Raw genomic sequence first — 19,448 nt, forward strand, 5'->3', positions numbered from 1 at the left:
ACTTCTTCATGTGTCTGCCCTTTCATTAGCCTCTACCTTTTCAGATTTTATTTTTTTTAATGTGCATATAGATGTGATTAGACTTGTAGTAGCAAGTTTCATATGCTTATACTTCACAGAAACACCTCTGAAGTACTTCTTTAGATTGTGTTTTTATTGGTGCTTCATGCTCTGAATAGGATGTAAAAAAGAAAAAGTAATGCAGCCAGGTTCTTATTCCCCAGGAGTTTCCACTTGAGTCTTCATGGTTATAGAAAGAGCTGTTTAACTCATACTGTTAAGTCTCATCCTATGTTTGTTATTTAGACTGAACAATCAGGTGATGATCTAAGCAATCTCCTTTTTCCTAATGTCTTGCAGCTTCTCTCTTGCTGATTTCATCAGTACACTTATATTTCTGTGGTCATTTAAGTGAAACATATACCACAAAAAAGGACCTTGTATTCCTGTCCTTGAACAGCAGATTTCAGATATCCAAAGGCTACACTGATGCTGAAATTCCTGTCAATTACAACTTGAAGCATAGTCATTCATCCCTTCCACTATATTGCTGCTGCTGTTCTCTGTGCTTCTGCTGTTCCATTCTGCCAGGGTCAGTGGCAGAAGTCCAAAGTGAGTGGAGAAATAGGCCCTGAGATAGGAGGTGTAGAGAGAGTGAGTTGTGTATCTTGTGGGGAGGTTCATGCGGGCTTGGTCATACAGCTTCATCTCCAATACATAGATAAAATAAGTCAATATCTGATCTGTTTTGCAGAAGGAAGATGTTGTTAAAGTTGGAATGTAAGGACAAAGCCTGACTTCTCAGTTTTTTCACATCTTTAGATATTCAAGAATTTTATGAAGTGACCTTACTGGACAATCCAAAATGCACTGATCACTCTCAACCATCTGAACCAATACAGCCTGTGAATACCTGGGACTTCTCCAGCCTTCCAAGCACAACAGTGACATCAGAAACACTGCCGAGCAGCCTTAGCCCAAGTGTAGAGGTATGATCTAGAAATCTCTGGTTTATTTCTCTTGTTGAGACTGTTAGCTCAACATTGCTCTGTGCACTTCCTTAATTTATCAAATATTTATTTCCATAGAAAACATGCATTATTAAGATCAATAGTCATATGGGGGGAGTTAATGACTGAAATGTTTAGTAACAGATGTGTGCATTTTGCTTAGTCAAAAATTTATAAACATGTTTGTCAAATGTACCATTAAGTGACCATTACACTGGATTTATGCTCTGAGTTTGGAATCTCAGTGATAGGTGTAGTATGCCCATACTCCTTCATACTGGTGACTCTTCTGTCATTACTTCATTAATAATTTGGGAAACCTGAAGCCATATCTTCCTGATTTGTAAACTTTCCAGTCAGTGCTACTTCATAGAATCAATAAGATTGGAAGAGACCTCAAAGATCAAGTCCAGCCTGTCACCCAAGACCTCATGAGTACTAAACCATGGCACCAAGTGCCACATCTAATCCCCACTTGAACGCCTCCAGGAATGGTGACTCCACCACCTCCCTGGGCTAACAACTAACTAACTAACTAACTAACTAACTAACTAACTAACAGCAGCTAACAACTCTTTCTGTGAGGAACTTTCTCCTCACCTCCAGCCTAAACTTCTGCTGGTGCAGCTTGAGACTGTGTCCTCTTGTTCTGGTGCTGGTTGCCTGGGAGAAGAGACCAACCCCCTCCTGGCTACAATCACCCTTCAGGTAGTTGTAGAGAGCAATAAGGTCTCCCCTGAGCCTCCTCTTCTCCAGGCTAAACAATCCTAGCTCCCTCAGCCTCTCCTCACAGGGCTTATGCTTAAGGAGAGGCTGCTCCTTATACAGCTGTGTTCTGGAAGGACTTTTTGAATCCAGTTGTCAGTAGTGAATGATGAGAAAACTGAGCAGGGAAATGCACTTTGTATTTTCACTGTTTCAAGTGAAAATAGTGTTCCTGCCCAAACTGAAGTTACAATGTTGCTTGAAATTTTTTTCCTCAGGCATATTCTTTGTCCCCAGAGAGGTCAGCATTGTTTCAAGTGCGACCTCGGGGCAGACAGCATTGGAGAAGGTGTTTGAGCTTTTCAGTAGTAACTGGAGGCAGTGAGCTGTGCTGATGCATTTTCAGGGAAGGATACTAGAGCTCAGGAGGAGCACTGGCAGAGACTAGCCAAAGGACTAGTGCTGCAGCCTGTAAGGAAACTCCAAAGCTTGGACTACCCAGCAAGATAAAGTAGTTAGGATGCTTTACTAAGTGAACTCTATCAGAGGCTGTTTGGACTTCGTCAGATGATCCAATTAACTGCAGAACGTAATCAAGTATGTGATGTGCTAGTGAGTTAGTGCAACTGAAAAAAAGGGCTTCTAGTTTTTGTAGCATTTTTGAGAAATGTGTTAGAAATGCATTAAAGGAAACTGTAGAGGACATCAAAGAATGATGTTATATTCACTCAGAAAGCAGAACGTGGCTAGTAGATGAAAGATCAGCCTAGCCAGGGACAAGGGTTGTATGTTGCCAAGAACAGTCATTAAGATCTCTTTATATGAGGAAAAAAATTGAGCTGTCTGCTGTATTTTTTAGCTTTGTAAGTAATAGATTAAAAGTCTGGTTGACCTTATAGTGTAGGTGGGAAAAAATTATTTTCCTTTTGATTTTTATGACTTGTGATGATACAGTGGAAAACTGAAGTGCTGTGTCTCTTGGGAATCTTACCTGGAACTGCACAAGAGAAGGCCACAGCCATCACAGTCACCTTAATGAAAATCTTCTCTAAGGGCTGTCACGTTTGGAGAGAACAGAGTAATGCTAGAGTATGTGAGAAATAGCAAATGGCACAGTGGTGTTTGCCATACTACATCATCTAAATCTTCCAGCTGTAGAACTTCCCTTTTGAAGGTACGGTGAAAATGGAGTCTCTAAGAAGCATGAGCAAAATGGGCTGTAGAGCCATAGGATAGGCAAGGATAGTGAAGTTTATGTTGTCTACCAAGGTGGTTTGAAAGAAGCTGGTTCTAATGCATGTCATGTTTGTATATGGAAAGAATTTAATAAGGCAGTTTAAGAGTCATTACAGTGGCTCTTACTCAGGGAGGATGGGTATGTGTAGGAGCAAGGCAGGAAGGGAGGATCTGCGTTTATCAGGTACAGGGAATTATTCTATAGTCTTTTTGTAGCTCCTTGGAAGGGGCAAAGGAGCCAAATGGTAGGTATCATAGCTGTTGCTAACAGTTTTGTCAAATTTTCTTTCTAACCTGGTAGTTGTTATTGTGGCAGGAAGAAAGAAATGTGATAAATTCAGTGTTCTGTAAAACAGTGGGAATGGTTGTCTTTGGAGAGAGTGTAGCAGTTCAAGTTTCAAAGAAATGCATTAAAGTGTGAGTTATAAGTGAAAATAGCCTGGGTAAATGTATATTTATTATTAATACATTATACACAATGAACACATATATGAATTTTTATTATAAATTGTAATCAAACTGTGTGAGTTGCTGCTTCAGAAGCTAAGACCACAATGAAGCCCTGAGTGGCTGAGGGAATTAATGGGCAAGTTCCAGTTCAGCAGTGTCCTGCACTCAGGACTTACTACCTGTAAGGCAGTATCTTTCCTTCAATGTTTTGAAATGTATTAAACATTGAGGAGAAATGTTTATAAATTGACAGTTTATATTCCATAGACTTGCAGTGTGTAGTACATGAAAGTGAATGGGCTTATCCTGTAAAACTTCATGTGTTTCCTATTCAAGAATAGGCTTCACTCATAGGTACTTGGGGCTTTTTATATTTGGCTTTAATCAACCCAAGGGTGTAACCATTCTGGTACAAAATGTGTTTAATGATTTGTTTTGCTTGCTTAAATATACTCGAGGTTGGAGGGAACCCAAGTTTGCTGTATCTGATTTTGTTCTTAGCTGGCACCTTTTCTATTTTATTAATTTATTATCATTATTAACAGAAACTGTCACTTTTGGGAATTGTAAGGCTGCTGCCCAGTTCTATATTAGTTCATTAACCAGTTGCAACTAGGTCAGCAAAGCAGATGCACTTTGAGGTTCTTTTAGATCTATTCTGTTGCCTGCCAGGCTGGTAGGGCTCTATGTGATAAGAACAGGACAGTGTTTTTCTTGCTTGCAAGATGTTAGCCTTGGAACCAGTATTCAAGAGAAGTGTGGCCAGCAGGTCAAGGGAGGTGATTCTCCCCCTCTGCTCCACTCTGGTGAGACCCCACCTGGGGTACTGTGTCCAGTCGTGGAGCCCCTATTTCAAGAAAGGTAAGGATGTGCTGGAATGTGTCCAGAGAAGGGCCATGAGGATGATTAGAGGGCTAGAGCATCTCTCTGATGGAGACAGACTGAGAGTTGGGGCTGTTCAGTCTGGAGCAGAGAAGGCTCCAAGGAGACCTTATTGTGGCCTTCCAGTATCTTAAGGGGGGCCTACAAGAAAGCTGGTGAAGGACTTTTTAGGGTGTCAGGTAGTGAAAGGACTAGGGAGAGTAGAGCAAAACTAGAAGTAGGTAGATTCAGATTGGGTGTTAGGAAGTTCTTCCCCATGAGGGTGGTGAGACACTGGCACAGGTTGCCCAGGGAGGTGGTAGAAGCCTCATCCCTGGAGGTTTTTAAGGCTGGGTTGGATGTGGCTGTGAGCAACCTGATCTAGTGTGAGGTGTCCCTGCCCAGGGCAGGGGGTTTGGAACTGGATGATTCTTGAGGTCCCTTCCAACCCAAACAATTCTATGACCTTTCAACTCAATGACATTTTATTTATCTACTTATTTATTGCTGTTGTTACTCAGGGCTAAATGAATATTCTTCCAGCTGACACTTGAATGTGAGAGTTGTTTGGGAGTGGGAATATAATGCTCCCCTAAAGTGATTAAGGATTGTATTACAAGAACTTTCTACACAGCTGACTTTGGGAATGACTTTTTAGCAATGCATGCTTGTGTGTATACATAGAATAGTGGTGTACAAGCTTAGGTTGCCTGAGGACTTTTGATGGAGTCTAGCCTAGTTCTTCTTTTCCCTTCCTGCCTCTAGGTGAAAGAATTGGAGTTGGTCATCTCCATAGGTGGTGTATCAGAGAAAGCTGAAGCTGCAGATTGCAGTTTCCCTGTTCACAGCACTCTGTTTTCTTTTCCATATTTTATGTTTCCTGGAAGCTTATTTGACAGTTTCATTTTAAGCACCAGTTAAAACAAACAACACCACCCCACCAAAAAATAAAATAAAATGCCTAAGACACTGATAAGCAGGAAGGAATGTGAGTCCTTTCAGTTCTAGGAACCAGCAAAACACATTGAAGAGAAATTCAGTTTGGAAAGAATGAGAAGTGCATTCATTTTTCTTAAATACTGAGTGCATTAGCAGAGGAGCTAACAAATTCAAGGCAAGATCTTTTAACCCTGAAAACTGTGCAAGGGAAGCACGTGTAGAGGAGGGAGCAGGCTTTTGAGCTGTTTGCTGTGATCTGTGGTGCCATCTGTAGGTGGGACAGTTTGAAACTGGAATCCCTGGTAGAAAAATCTCCTTAGGCCTAATCGAGTCGTGGTTTGGTAAGGAGATAGTTGTCTTGTGGCTTTTTCTGTTTAATCTATAAGGCATGTTTTAATACTGCATTTGTTGCAAATCACAGCATGGAAGTGTTTGCTGTTTAGCTTGGATTAGAAGTAGCCAGAGTAAATGAATTTGAGATGTTAGAAAAACCCCATTGAACGCACTGTGCCAAAAGAAATGTTTCATCTAGGAGGTGGCACTTGATCTAGAATGTCTTACAGTTGGGCTAACAGATCCCTTTATTTAATGACTAATGGTGGCTTAAGTACTTTTGTCTGATCTGTGGTTTCCCCATTTATCTGCACATGTCCTGGTCTTTAGTCTGGCATGTAGAGTGTCTGGATCCCTGTATTCTGTGGCCTTTTGCCAAATTCTTTCTATTAAAAAGGAAATAAGGAAAGCAGGCAAAACTATAGACATCAGCTAAATTTGATACCAAGGCGGCGTGGAAATGGAACTCCATAAATTTAGCAATCAAAATAACTCAGAATCGTTTGTGAGGTCAATCAGATTGCAACCCACTGAGCCTTGCTGAAAAAGCTTTTCCTTATTTTTGATTGAAATCTTAGTTTCAGTTTATTTGTGGTTTCTTAAGTCATGTAACATCAACTTGGCTCTTTCTTCTGGGTAACCTCATTGTAGGTGCTGTAAGGCTGCTTTTACTTTCCACTGAGGTTTTTTTCTCCAAGCTGAAACAAGCTCCATGCCCTCATCCTTTTGAAGGGGCACATCTTCCAGCGAGTTATTGCAGAACTTGCTCCAGTTTATCAACATCCTTGCTGTACTGGGGAGTCCAAAACTGACTGCAGTATTCCAGATGTGGTCTTAGACTTGCAAAGCAAGTTCTGCTTGATGGTCCAGACTGTTTCTGCTAATGCAGGTCCTGTTAACCTCCAGTTCTAGGAATACATACTGCAGGCTCATGTTTGGTTTGCTCAGTATCTGTAGAAAGACAAATAATATTCAGCCTGAATACTCTGAAATGGGATAGTGTGAAGCTAACTTACTTTACACCTACAGTAGAGGAAGTAGCAAGTGGTGATGTCTTTTTAACCTTAGTAAGATCTTGATCAGTTTTTTCACTTCTTAGTAAAATGAGCTGCCATAGTCTAGTGGAAAGAACTTTGGATGTGTGGTTTCCAGTGGAGTGGGAAAAAAAGTCTGTGTTTAACAGGTAGCAGTTTGTATTCAAAATGGAATGGTGCATCAAGCAGTTAATTTGGTCTTAAGTGAAACCTTGGAAAGAGATACCTGCATGTATAGAGTGCATTATTAAAACATCAGGATGGGCTAATTTGGTTGGCCTGTTTCTGAATTTTGTGAACTGCAGTATCCTTACCTGGCCTTCACAAATGCAGTCAGCTCTATCTGTCACAATAACAAGCTGTTCCTGGTAAAATCCCTAGTGTGTTGCACTGCCTTCAAATAGCTTCTTTGCCTTCATATTTATAACGATTCAGTACTGGCTAGCTTGCTGATATATTATGCCTTATTTTTGTACTCCCTGTTAGATAGGCCCTTTAATGTAGCTTTAATTTTTTGAATGTCTATTGACTGTTATTTAAATCAACTCCCTTTCTATAGAAATGGTGTGCTTATTTTACTGAGCACCTAGCAGTATAGAGTCTTGGGTCACTCAGGATCCTAGTTGCTTTCTCTCTGTTAACTTTACAGTGGGGAATTATTTGGCTTTTGCCTTCAATTCTTGAAACCTAGGCTGTGTGTGCAAATAGAAAAATGGAAGTTTTGAACTAAAGCAGGGGCAGACTTCTGGTCAAGCTGAATGCAAAAGCAACCAAAGCCCCTGTGCTCAGTTCAGGCTGAGTGCACAAGCAATAAAAATCTGCTGTTTCTAAAAACTTTGCTTTCTCAGTTAAGAAGTAAATTGAGAACTTGGGGAAAAATGACGTGGATATGGTATCTTATGTTTTCTCAAAAGCTTGTAATAATTGCATCTTGCAGCCAGGTTCAAAGGTAGCTTGATAAAGTAGGTTACTGCATCTTACAATTTTAATGTTTTCTTTACTGAGGGAGCTGAGAACATGCTTGCAGTGATGATGGTGCTTGATCTTTACTGAGTCTTTGAAATGTCTCCTCAAATATGCTGAGGTTAGGCAGTTGACATACCTTTGCAAAGCCAAGCTGAGCCTGCTTCTCTGGTTACACCTGTGACAGCTGTGTGTTATCCAGGTTTTCTCATAGAATCTGAGAGCAAATTAGCATTTAAATAACCATGTGCACTTTTAAATCTGTGGATAGATGAAGAAATTGTTTATCTGCAAAATCAGTGTTTTCCAAAGCATTCTTTTCATCTGCATGACTTAATTCTATGCGTGGTGTATCTGTGCACCAATTTTCCTGGAGTTATCTGGTGACTTTGTAGATAGAATCTTTCACACTGGGAAAAGAGTAAGTCTGTAAAGGCACAAAAAGTGACTCCCAAACATAACCTGAAAGAATTGGTAGATAATGCAGGCCAATGAAAAAAAACCATCTCCTTTGTTTCTTACATTGTTTTCTTAATGCCACAAATAGCAGTGAATGGAAATTAATGGAAATTTACCTTTTTCCTTTGGCCCAAACTGTATAGAACAGTTGTTACTGATCTTGAGATTGCTTGGAGCTGACAGAGTATCTTCAGTATGGAAACAGCTCAGCTGAAAGTTCCCCAGTTGCAAACACTGTTTCTTCTGAGCTCCAAAATGTAATGCATGCTTGCTCGCTGAAGGAGTGTTAGAATTTTCAGAGGCAGTGTGTCCTTTCCTTATGACAATGCTGAACCTCATGAATGTTTGACTCTTGGCCAGTCTTGTTTTGAGAGTTTATTTCTTCTAGGTGCAGTATTTCCAGTGGGAAGTCTGCAGAAGTGGCTTTTGGGCTAGAAAACACTTCTGTATGTACAGTGCTCTCTTTGAGTACTTGTCCATCTGTGTAGTGTAAGAAAATGTGTATTGGTGTTTGCTTCTGCTTTTTGGGTTTTTTACCTACCACTGTGGTATGTGTGATTGGTGGCTTTTGTGTTCTATGTGGACTTTCTGTGGTGTTTAGTGGAAGATGAGCCTGTAGAGAACTGATACCTGCAGAGCTGTGATAAAGGGCTCTGATGGAGCTTGGTTGTACTTTGATTTGTGCAGTGGCTGTGTTATTAGTTTTCAAGCATGCTCTTTAGGAGGCAACTTTGTGTCCTCTGCTCCCTGAAGTTTTTGGTGTGCCTGTTCACAATGAGCAGTCTGATCCACAAATCCTCAGCAAAGAAAAAACCTTTCCCTGCCCCCTACCTATCTGGATAGGTCTCTCTTCCACATTTATAGTCTGCATCGGTAACCTGAAAGAAGTTACCTCTTTCTATGACCACACTAATGGGCCTCAGATATTGTTAAAAGAATGATAGTGAGTGTGTGTGTGTGGGAAAAACAGCATGATGATGATGGTTCTTAGCTTTGAAAGAGTCCCAACAAAGGCACAAGAGTAAAAAATTAGGGAACAGAAGAAAGTGACCCTAAATGTAAGCTGGTTGTAGCCAGGGGTAGTCTGCACAAAATCTCCTAATCATGAACCATGGTGGCTGAGAGAAATTTGAGTGCTGGGGAAGTGTCATTGATCTTTACCCTTCACAGACAGAGTGTGAGGGGCAAGCAGTCTGTGTTTGCTGTTGGGGCTCCTGAAGTGATGCTTGTGTAAGAAACAAACGTGGACTGACTGCATATTTTAGGGTAGTCAAGGAAGATGTTTCTGGGCAAGACTCTGGACATGTCCCAAGTCACCTAAAAATGCATTCACTAGGTTTCCCCTGACTTTTTGGATGCTTGCACTTTGTTAATTTCTGTGATCTTTCCAAGGGAATCGAGAAATTCAAGGATAATTTTGATGTGTAGCACCTCATGTGCATTCAGCTGTGAGACTATTTTGTTTATGTTGTGGGTTGGTGTTTGTTTTATTTTCTTTTTGTTATTAGTGTTTTGTTTTTCATTTTTTTCTTCTGAAAACCAGGAAAGCTCCATGAGCTGAATCAGTTCTTCTATCAGCTGAACTTACAGCTGTCTGTCTTGAGCCTTATCAATCTTAAAGATGTGTATTTTTCCCACTGATGCTTTGCAGCAGTGAAAACTTCACCTGGGCATTGGTAGTAGAAATTCTTCACAGCCTTGGTAGACAATATAAAAATGAAAAGCATCTCTGGCTTGACTTCGACTCACAAGGTGAAAATCCTGATCTTGGTGGCTGAATAGTATAAGATATACTTTGAAATTCCATTCAAGCTGTTCAGAGGTACTTTTACGAGCAGGCAATCAGGTTTTACTTCCACGGCTTGGGTTTTTGGGGTGTGGGTTTTTGGAGGGTTACCTCTTTGTTTTGTTTGAAATCAGAGGATTGACTTTGGAATGTCCTCTTTTCCCATTGTCCTGTGACTCTACTATTTGCCCACAAGAGGAAATCTGTAATTTTAAGAAGAGGAGTTTCCTTATTTCTTACCTTTTTCTTTTCTGCCCCTACCCCAGTATGTGACAGAGCCAGGGACTGAAGTGCAGTGAAGTCACAGCAAATTTCAAGGGGAATAATGCTTTAAATACCTACTTAATATATTCTAGAATTATTTGCTGATGGGGAAATTCAATCAGTTTGGCTGGTGTACATCCTAGGCTAAAAAGGAAAATATTGGAGGTGAGATGTAATAGCTTGAAATAATTGATTGGATTTTTTCAGTCTCCTTCATGGCTTTTGTAGCAGAGATGTCAGTGGGAGAATATAGCAGAAATGGAGTTAACCAGTTGCTTTCAGTGCCTCTTGTGGGAAATTATTGTAATAAGGTTCTTACCAGTGTATGAAAATGTCAGTTTAGTGTGTTATGGTACGTGGAAGGTTTTTGTGTGCCCAAGTGTTTGACTTGTCCCAGCTGTGCCAATGAGGTTGAAAGACAATGCCTGTGCACACAAACTTTGCCTTGTCACTGCATTACAGTGTTACAAAAGGAAATGAAATTCTAGGTTAATTCGAGGCTCAAAATAGCATTTCTCTTGCAATATGCATTACTCTTTCCTTGCCACTTTCTTCTCTCCCTCTTCTACATGGAATATTCCATTCATTACTGCCTAAGAAATCAGTTGTTTTGCAGTCTGCAAATGCTGAAATGACGTTAGAGGAGAAATACTTGCTTGCCACCCAAACTATTTTTGAGCAAATGCTTCATTTTAGAAACTGCAGCCAGCTAAGAAAAGCTGAATTGAAATTTTTTGCTCTAAAATAATTTTGTATTGCATTTCATCAAATGATTCCCTGTGATGCTCATGTGTTAGGTAATCCTGAAAGAGGAGTATATGAAAGAGACTGCGAGGAGGTACTTAACTGGTATGGAAGAGGATTTGACATCTTTTGTAGGATATTTTCAAGGAGAAATTTAAGTTTCTTAGACATAGGTAATCAAAATAGGTTGAGAATCTTTCATGAAACTTAAAGCATTTGTATTTTAGCCTGCCTTTTTTTCTTTTTTTACTATTATTGTTGTTTTTTTTTCTCCATGGTGTTTCTACCTCTGAATGAATCCCAAGGGGACCTGGCACGCATTCTACTGTTTTGACTATTAAACGGTGTGCTTTTTGTCACTCTGTTGAGATGGTGTTTAGCTGTGATAGAAAACAAACCTTTTAAATGTTTGGAAAGCTACCTGCTATGCTGAAACAATGGATTGCTTATGCATTGTAACAACAAAGGTAAGGTGATAAAGCTTTTGATTAATGCCTACAATCTTGGCAGTTCTTGTTCAGTCTTCCCTCCAGCTTTTATCTACCTGTAATGAAAATGTCTTAATGGCTTTCTGATGTTATTGTATTTTCTTTTTTAAACTTGAAGTGCACAGATTGCCAGAATGAATTCTGTGGCTGTTGCTAAGAGCAATCATAGATGTTAATTCTTCTGAGAGCTAATTATACATGTACTGAAAAACTGAAGTGTAGTAGAATGATGAATTATTTTCTGTCATTCTGCAGTGAGGCTCTCTTCTGTACAAAATGACTCTCTTCAAAGGTGCTAAAATGGTAGTTTACTTTTTATTCTGGAATGAAGAATTTCAAATGGTATTTTCAAAGCAATAATCAAAGAGCAGATGAATTTGGGACGTCCTGTTAGGGATGGATGTATTTCAGGATGCCTTGTTATTTTGACATCTTGCTGCTTCGGGATGAAGAGGCTGAGGCAGTTTAGTATCAGTACTTCTGTGCTAGGATGAAGTTTTAGATGTCGCTGATTTTTAGTATAGTTCAGGTAGATGTGCTAAAGAGAAGATCTGATGCATACACAGAGTGTATTGGTAGTGTGTGAGTGCATTATTGGTGAGGTTAGTTTTCTGGAAGCCTTTTGTTTTCCTGCAAGTGAGGAACTGTTCTGTGTTGCTACCTTTTCCCTGGTTGTTCGAGCAGTTGCAGGATTAATGTTTTGGGTTTTTTTTTCAACAAGTTCCTCAGACTTCTAGCACTCTTCTGGTTTATTTAAAACCATAAAGCAAGTTCATATGAACATCCTCCTTGAAGTATAACAAAACTGAACATCTTTGAGGATGTTATGTGGCTTTAGTGATAGCTTTTTTCAAAGAGAAGAGATCCAGATGCTTATCAGGCTGTTTCACATACTGAGGCATAGACTGGAATGGGTGAAGTTACTTTATCTCTCACCAGCAATGGAGTCTTTCTGCCATCTGAACTGTCAGGGGGGCTTTAGAAGTGAAACATAGCCTTTTAAATCACATTTGATTAATAGCATTTGTTTATGGTATTTCTGCTTTATCTCTTTAAGAACGTTCTCTTTTGTACAGTGAGATTAGGATCGGGTATTAATGCCTTGGTTTTGGGAACAGGAGGGGCAGTGCTCTCAGTTTTATAATTCAGCTGCTCAACTTCAGTTTGTGCATTTGTTTACCTTCCCATATCCATTTGTCTAAGAGTAGAAAAACCAACTTACATGAAAAGTTAAGCCAACAGAAGATGTATTCTGGGGAAAATAGGTTTTTAAATGTGATTTGCTGAGCTTTGAGCGCCAAGCAAGTAAGACTGCTCACAGAAATGCAGCACACGACAGGAAGAGATCATCTCTGCACAGCATAGTCTTAAATGGGCTTAGTCTGATCATGTATTTCCACCTGGAGTTATTGGCACTTAATCCTTCCTGCCTGTTTCATGTGAAGTTTTGGCCTCATTTAACCAAGTGCTGCCCTAGTATCATGTAGCTTCAACTAAATCTGCTCAAAAGCAGGGCTTATAAAAGAATGGATTGTTTCTCTGGGAGCATGTGTGCACCTGATGACTTTAAAAGTTGTAGTCTAATGAAAAATCCATTCCTTGGTTTTGTGCATAAACCTATTTCCCAGAAGTCAAGGAAAAAGAATGCATATAAGGAAGGCAATTTTGAAACCAGCATAGAAGAAATGTATGGCATGATTAATAATACTGTTAAATGCTTCCTCTTTCTCTACCCTGAGTGGAGGAGTATTTGGAACAATTCATTGTTTATTTCTGAAGAGGGAAGAATTTGGTCAGCATGATGAATTTTTTAATGACTGTGATCTTTGATAATTTTCTTGTACTAAACTCAGAATTAAGATCTACTCACGACGGGAGAACAGATCCTTACACTACATTCTGTCCTGTCTAAGGTCTAACTAGTTTAGTTTCCCTAGTCTGCTGGTCTGGTGCAAGGAGTACTGATTAATACAGTATCTTCTTATTTTTTGGGTGGGTTTTTTTTTTGCTCCCTATGTGGGCACATTTGATTTGATGTAGGTAGGCAAATTTGCATCACTGCAACCATGGATACTATTAAGAGCAGGCACGTGGGTGAGCTTACAGTAATGGTTTTTATTTAAGTAACAGTTTTAAATTAGTTCATGCCACTTCAAAATACAGAATAGGAAGAAATCATTAATTTTTCCAGAACAGTAATTTCTGAGCATCCATTCTTAGTTTTCTTGTTTTCGGTAGTATACTTCCAGTGAACGTTTGAATTTCAAGTGCTGTAAACTTTCTTCAAGTATTTCTAAAGCTACTGCAAAAAAAGAGATTGTTTTGTACCATATTTATTTCAAAATACTTAGAAGCATGTTGTTTGGATGATACCAGAGCAGTATCAGTCTGGTCCAGTACCTTCTTTCTCACAGTAGCCAAAGCCCAGGGGAGGGTGGAAGCACATACGGTGCAGCAGCGTATTACCAAGGGAGAGGGATGAAGGTTTTTTTTCCTAGGTTGTGAAATTTAAAAGTCATGAGTCTTCAAAAATGCTCTGTCACCTCTGTTCTGGGTGAGCACAGTGTTGTGGCTGCACATGGTAGGAGACTGCATGGTGGCTGAACGCAGCAACACAACTACAGCCGGTAGTTGGGACGATGACATTGAGTTGGAGTGATACCTGCAGATTTCCTCACTTGGGTGTGCAGTGGTCCAAGAAGTTCTGTAGTTGTTTGTGTCTGTTTTAAGAATTGCCCTCAATGTAGGTGACTTGTGCCTTCTCACCCAGCAGTTAGAGGTGTAAAAGGGAGTGTCAGAATCTCTTGCATTGGAAGTGACCTAGCCCAAATACCTACTCCAAGCAGCAGTGTCAGCATCAACTTTAGACCACGTTACTTAGCACTTTGGGGTTCTATAAATCCCTTTGCCTAAAAATTATCTTCTCTTGCTGTCCCCAACAAGGACAGAACTTATTTTTGCTTGGTAGCCTTTTCTCAGACATAAAAAGCTTCTGCTAGCTCCTACAAAGCTGCCTTTTCTCCAGGATGAACACACACAGTTCCCTGAACCTCTTCAGTCACTTGGCCATCTCGGTGGCTCTTCACTATACATGTTAAACTGTATCTGAAATACAAGAACAAGTGTTTGAAAAAAATATAAGGAGAGTTTACAATGCAGGGATTTTGCCTCCGTGGAGGTACTGTGTGCATAAAACCTAAAGACTCTGTTAGTAGCAAATAAAATGTGACAGAGGCAATTATTTGGAAATGGGAACAATTAAAAGCTAAACTTTTATGTATAAACTTGCTGCAGAAATTGCATGGCAGATCTGAAGGAGGATGCTTTCTTTAAGAGGAGGAACAAAATACAGAATTCAGTGAATTTAAAACTGCAGGAGAGACTGAAACAGTTATATGGGAAATTATTACACTGAAAGCTTGACTGCTAAATAGTCCACAACAGCCCTTCCAAGTTGGCACATGTGAATGGTGTGTCATGATGGGGTTTGGCAAGGATCTTCATTTTGCCAACATTCTGTGTCCTCACTGAAAAGCAAACTGCTTTCCAAACGTGTTGGATTGGATTGTGTATAACCCATAGTTATCTGGTGGACCGTTTGAGTGGGGCTAATGATGCACTGCTTGGCTTTGATTTGCTGCCTGGCAAAAATCAACCATTGCAGAAACTTAGGGAAGTGAAAATAAAAAAGGGGACATTGCTACTGTTGGCAGTGCCAGCAGATGGTATGGAATTGCTCTTGCATGTAATCTTGACGTACAATGCAATGCCAAGGAAGCAGCTGCCTGCTTGCTAGTTGTGAAGTGTCCAAATCAAGGATGGTTGAAGACTAGAGGATTGGCCAGCTTTCATTTGGAATAGGAGACCAAGCGTGTGAGTAATGTGTGCCATAGCTGGCTTTAAAGGAATGAGGAATATAAACAGAGAATACTGATCCTGTGGGCATGCCAAGAGAAAGGATGTCCCAACAGCATGTGTTTGTGAACAAGCCTTTAAAATGCTGATGTTTTAGTATGTGGGATGGGCTTCAGCTGAGGGTCACGCTTCTAACACAGGATAGCAAGAAGTCGGTTAAATCCAGAGGTTGTAGCTAAAGAACTTAATAAATACTGTGTGTTGGATTGCATGGATGGAGTTGAAGGGGGGCTTGAAGATGGAAAAGCTTGAAGGTGATGAGTGAGAACACTGAGGGTGATAAAGGGTCCTGATATGTAAAAACTGAAAAGATGTACTCAGAAAGCATGAGAAAATAGACTGACTGAGGCAAACCATTAAAGTTTATGTTCTTACTGTCTATCAATAACTAGGATATAGCTTTCTACCTTTAACTACTTCTCAAGTGAATTCTCTTCAGAGTCATTTTTCTCTTAACATTTTATTTGGTATTTTCCCAGCCACCAACAGTTTAGGACTCAAACTTCCTGGGCCAGAGGCAATTGCTGTGTGTTCATCTTTGGCTCTCCTACGTAGATTGTCTAGCTTCACCAAAACAAAAATCAAGTACAAAAGAAAGGTATAGATCTGGGGGGGGTGTGGTTCATATACAGAGCATCTCCACTGGTAATCTTTGCTTACATGTCTGGTCTTTCTAAATGACTGCAAATATGCAGGGTCATTTAATTGATAACCCAGCAGTTACTGGATTTGTGTACCTTCTCAGGCAGAGACACCAGTGGAATTTGTATTCATTGGAGTTTGTGTGCTTGAAGAGCCTGGATAGCACATATCTGAGATGCTGAGATGCTTTCATGGGCTTATGAGTCTTACATGAAGCACTTGAGCCTTTAAGTTAGTACTTATTTCTCCTCCTTTTTTAAAAGTAAAAGCTGATAAGTAAGACTACAAATAAATGAGAAATGTGTAATATTTGGCTGTTGCACAAATTCTGGACATGTTTGGTTAGGAAATTGTTGAAAAGGAGATAAAGCAAGTGTCTGTAAAATACCAACACTTCCAGCAGTTGAATTATACAACTTGTGGACTGATTCTGAGAATCAGTCTGTGGAATGTGTTGAGGTTGGAGATGTTGAATAACTCTCTCAGGAGGATAACTCTCTGAAATGGGTCCTATGTATAAGACCTTTTGAAAGCTTTTTCACAGCCCCATTTGCCTGCCTGTAACTGTGTGGGTTTATTTCTCAGAAGCTGATGGTCATAACCTGAGAAATTTTTCAGGTAAGAGGATTGAAACAGTCGTTCCTGATCAGTTTTGCTTTGCTGCCCTTGGTTACTATAGGAGTATTCAGCCTGTGGCTTCACATGTGGCAGTGAACTAATAGATCAGGTTGGTGCTATTGAGAGTGCTTCTACTTCCTTTTCTTCACTGCTTACCTGCTAGGAACCTAGTAAGATTTGTCCTTTTTCTGCTGTCTAGTGAGTGAAAGCAGCTCATGGAAAAGGTAGAGGCTGGTAAGGAGAGTTGAAAAGTACTGAGCAGTTAAATTGACTCAGCTGCCTCTGAAAAGGCAGATAAAATGGTAAAGACTTAACAGCTCAACACTTTTGCAGGGAGAAGGGGAGAAGAGCAGTGATTGTCTCTTCAGTAAAATCAATGTTTGCCCTGTTTGGCTGTTGCTCATGAAACTGGACCCTTAGAGTGCACAGCTTTGGCATAGTTTCCTGTTGTAATGAAAACAGTGGGAGAAAACAGTGGGTGCATAAATGTAGGGTTCTTCGTAGCTGGGCATATGGTCTCCAACATGATTCTTTCAGTAGGCAGAAGTATTTAGATTTCTTGATGGCAAAAAACCAAAAGGCTTCTTATCTTGCTTGAGATTTTGGGATGGCTGAGCTCAGTGGCTGATTGTCTGGTATGCCACTAGTCAGTTTTGTCTTTGTAGTTAGCCCAGTGCTTCATCACTTCTCTGTTGTGAATGCAGTAAGTTCCATCAGGGCTTTGTTAATTAGATGTGTTTTTACACTTTATTCGAGGCTTAATCATAGCTTGAGTTATTGTCAGCAGGTATTACTCATACTTTCAGAAGTGGTAATAACATTACTTGAATCTTATTCCTGGGACTGGTATTTACCAGCCCAAAAAAAGTAAGACTGAAGACATCTTCAGGTGAAGACTATCACTGTGCAAGTGATATTCAGCCTGGTTAAGCTTTGTTTTTGTTGGGGTGGTTTTGTGTTTTAAGAGATGATTCTTTGAAGACCATATGCTGCCACATTTTGGGTCTGGAGGAGGGAAGGACATGCTTTCATGAAATTCTAATACATTCTAGAAGTGTCACTTGAGGGGCTGCTGTCTTAAAGGTCAATGTGGGCAGGAATCATTGGCATTTTCTGAACTCCTCTAAATGCCCAACAGAGAATGAACAGTCCTTAGGATGTTCTAGTGACAAACCCATACTGCCTGGAAGAATGATTGCCTGCCCTCCATTGTTTGAAAACACGAGGATGATAATTAGTTCCTTCTTTCACTCTTTGTGTGAAATCAGAGAGTGGGTTTGCTTGTACCCACAACTGACTCATGGAACAGTTCCGGTGGGAAAAACCTGCCAGGATCACCGAGTCCAACCATCAATGTAACACCACCATGGCCATTAAACTGTGTCCCTAAGTGCCATGTCTGCATGTTTTTGAACACCTGCAGTGACAGCAATTCCACCTTCCCTGGCAGCCTGTTCCAATGCCTGACCACCCTTACAGTAAAGAAATTTTTCCTGATACCCATTCTAAATCTCCCCTGGCACAATTTTAGGCCATTTGCTCTTGTTCTGTCACTTGATACTAAGTGATGCCCACACCCACCTCACTACAAACTGCCTTTCAGGTAGCTGTAGAGAGCAATGAGGTCTCCCCTCAGTGTCTTCTTGAGACTAAACAATTCCATTCCCTCAGCTGCTGCTCATAAGGCTTGTTCTCCCAGGTTGCCTTTCTCTGGAAACTCTCCAGTACCTCTATATTCTTCTTGAAGTGAGGGGCCCCAAACTGAACACAGTATTTTCACAGTGTGGCCTCAACAGTGCTGAAGACAGAGGAGCAATCACTTCCCTACTTCTGCTGGCCACACTGTTCCTGATAACAGGCCAGGATGCTGTTGTCCTTTTTGGTCACCTGGCATATACTGGCTCATGTTCAGCCAGCTGTCAGCTTGCATCCTCAGCTCCTTTTCTGCTGTGGAGTTTTCCAGTCACTCTGCTCCAGTCCTGTAGTATTGCATGGGGTTCTTGTGACCCAAGTGCAGGACCTGGTACTTGGCCATGTTAAACCTCATGGAACTGACCTTGGCCCATTGATCCAGCTTGTCCAGGTCCTTCCAGAGAGGCTTCCTACCCTCAAGCGGATCAACACTCCCACCAATTTGGTGTGGTCTTCAGGCTTACTGAGGTAGCACTCAATCCCCTCATCCAGATCATTGATAAAGATATTAAACAAGACTGGTCCCAAAACAGAGCCCTGGCCATCAACTAGATTTAACTCCATTCACCACCATTCTTGGGCTTGACCACTCAGACATTTAAGTGAAGCATCCACACATCCAAGCCACATGCAGCCAGTTTCTCCGGGAGGATGCTGTGGGAGATAGTGTCAAAGCCCTTTCTAAAGTCCAGGTCAACAACATCCACAGCCTTTCCTCATCCACTTAGTGGGTCACTCTGTGGTAAAGTGCAGCAACTACTTACATGACTGAGTTTGAAAATGTATTTTGATCAGTTTAGCTTTGGTTTAGAGAAGTGCAGCAGTAATTAAATCAAGTAGAGTTTTCCTCAAGACAGCCCCAAATCTATTATAATCCTGCAGTTAATGTGATGCTGTTCCATTTTAGGTTAAAAAAAATAATTAAATCCAACAAATAAAACAACAAAGCAGAGACAAACCCCCATACAAAACCAAGCCACCTTTCTCCTACTATTTCTAATTAAGATCAAGAATAATTTCTCTATTAACTCAAGAAAGCAGAAGTAGGAAGTATGTGAAACCTTTTTACCTGCTTTTTTCCTATGAGGACAGACTGAGGGAGTTGGGGCTGTTCAGTCTGGAGAAGAGAAGGCTCCAAGGTGACCTCATTGTGGCCTTCCAGTATCTGAAGGGGGCCTACAAGAAGGCTGGGGAGGGACTTCTCAGGATCTCAGGGAGTGATAGGACTAGGAGGAATGGAATGAAGCTGGAGGTGGGGAGATTGAGGCTGGCCGTGAGGAGGAAGTTCTTCCCCATGAGAGTGGTGAAG

The 19,448-nt window shown here is 40.6% G+C and overlaps 1 protein-coding gene across 7 annotated transcripts in view; it reads left to right on the plus strand.

Annotated features, from left to right (window-relative positions):
- Positions 1-19,448, plus strand: part of DLG1 (discs large MAGUK scaffold protein 1) — a 159,312-nt gene that overhangs the window by 14,099 nt on the left and 125,765 nt on the right. For all 7 annotated transcript variants that reach the window (XM_054175560.1, XM_054175561.1, XM_054175562.1 and 4 more), the window contains exon 3: positions 823-989. In XM_054175560.1, coding sequence (XP_054031535.1) covers positions 823-989 — 167 coding nt within the window. The remainder of the gene's footprint in view (positions 1-822; positions 990-19,448) is intronic.

The sequence above is a fragment of the Dryobates pubescens genome, chromosome 32, assembly GCF_014839835.1.
Source record: "Dryobates pubescens isolate bDryPub1 chromosome 32, bDryPub1.pri, whole genome shotgun sequence".
NCBI lineage: Eukaryota > Metazoa > Chordata > Aves > Piciformes > Picidae > Dryobates > Dryobates pubescens.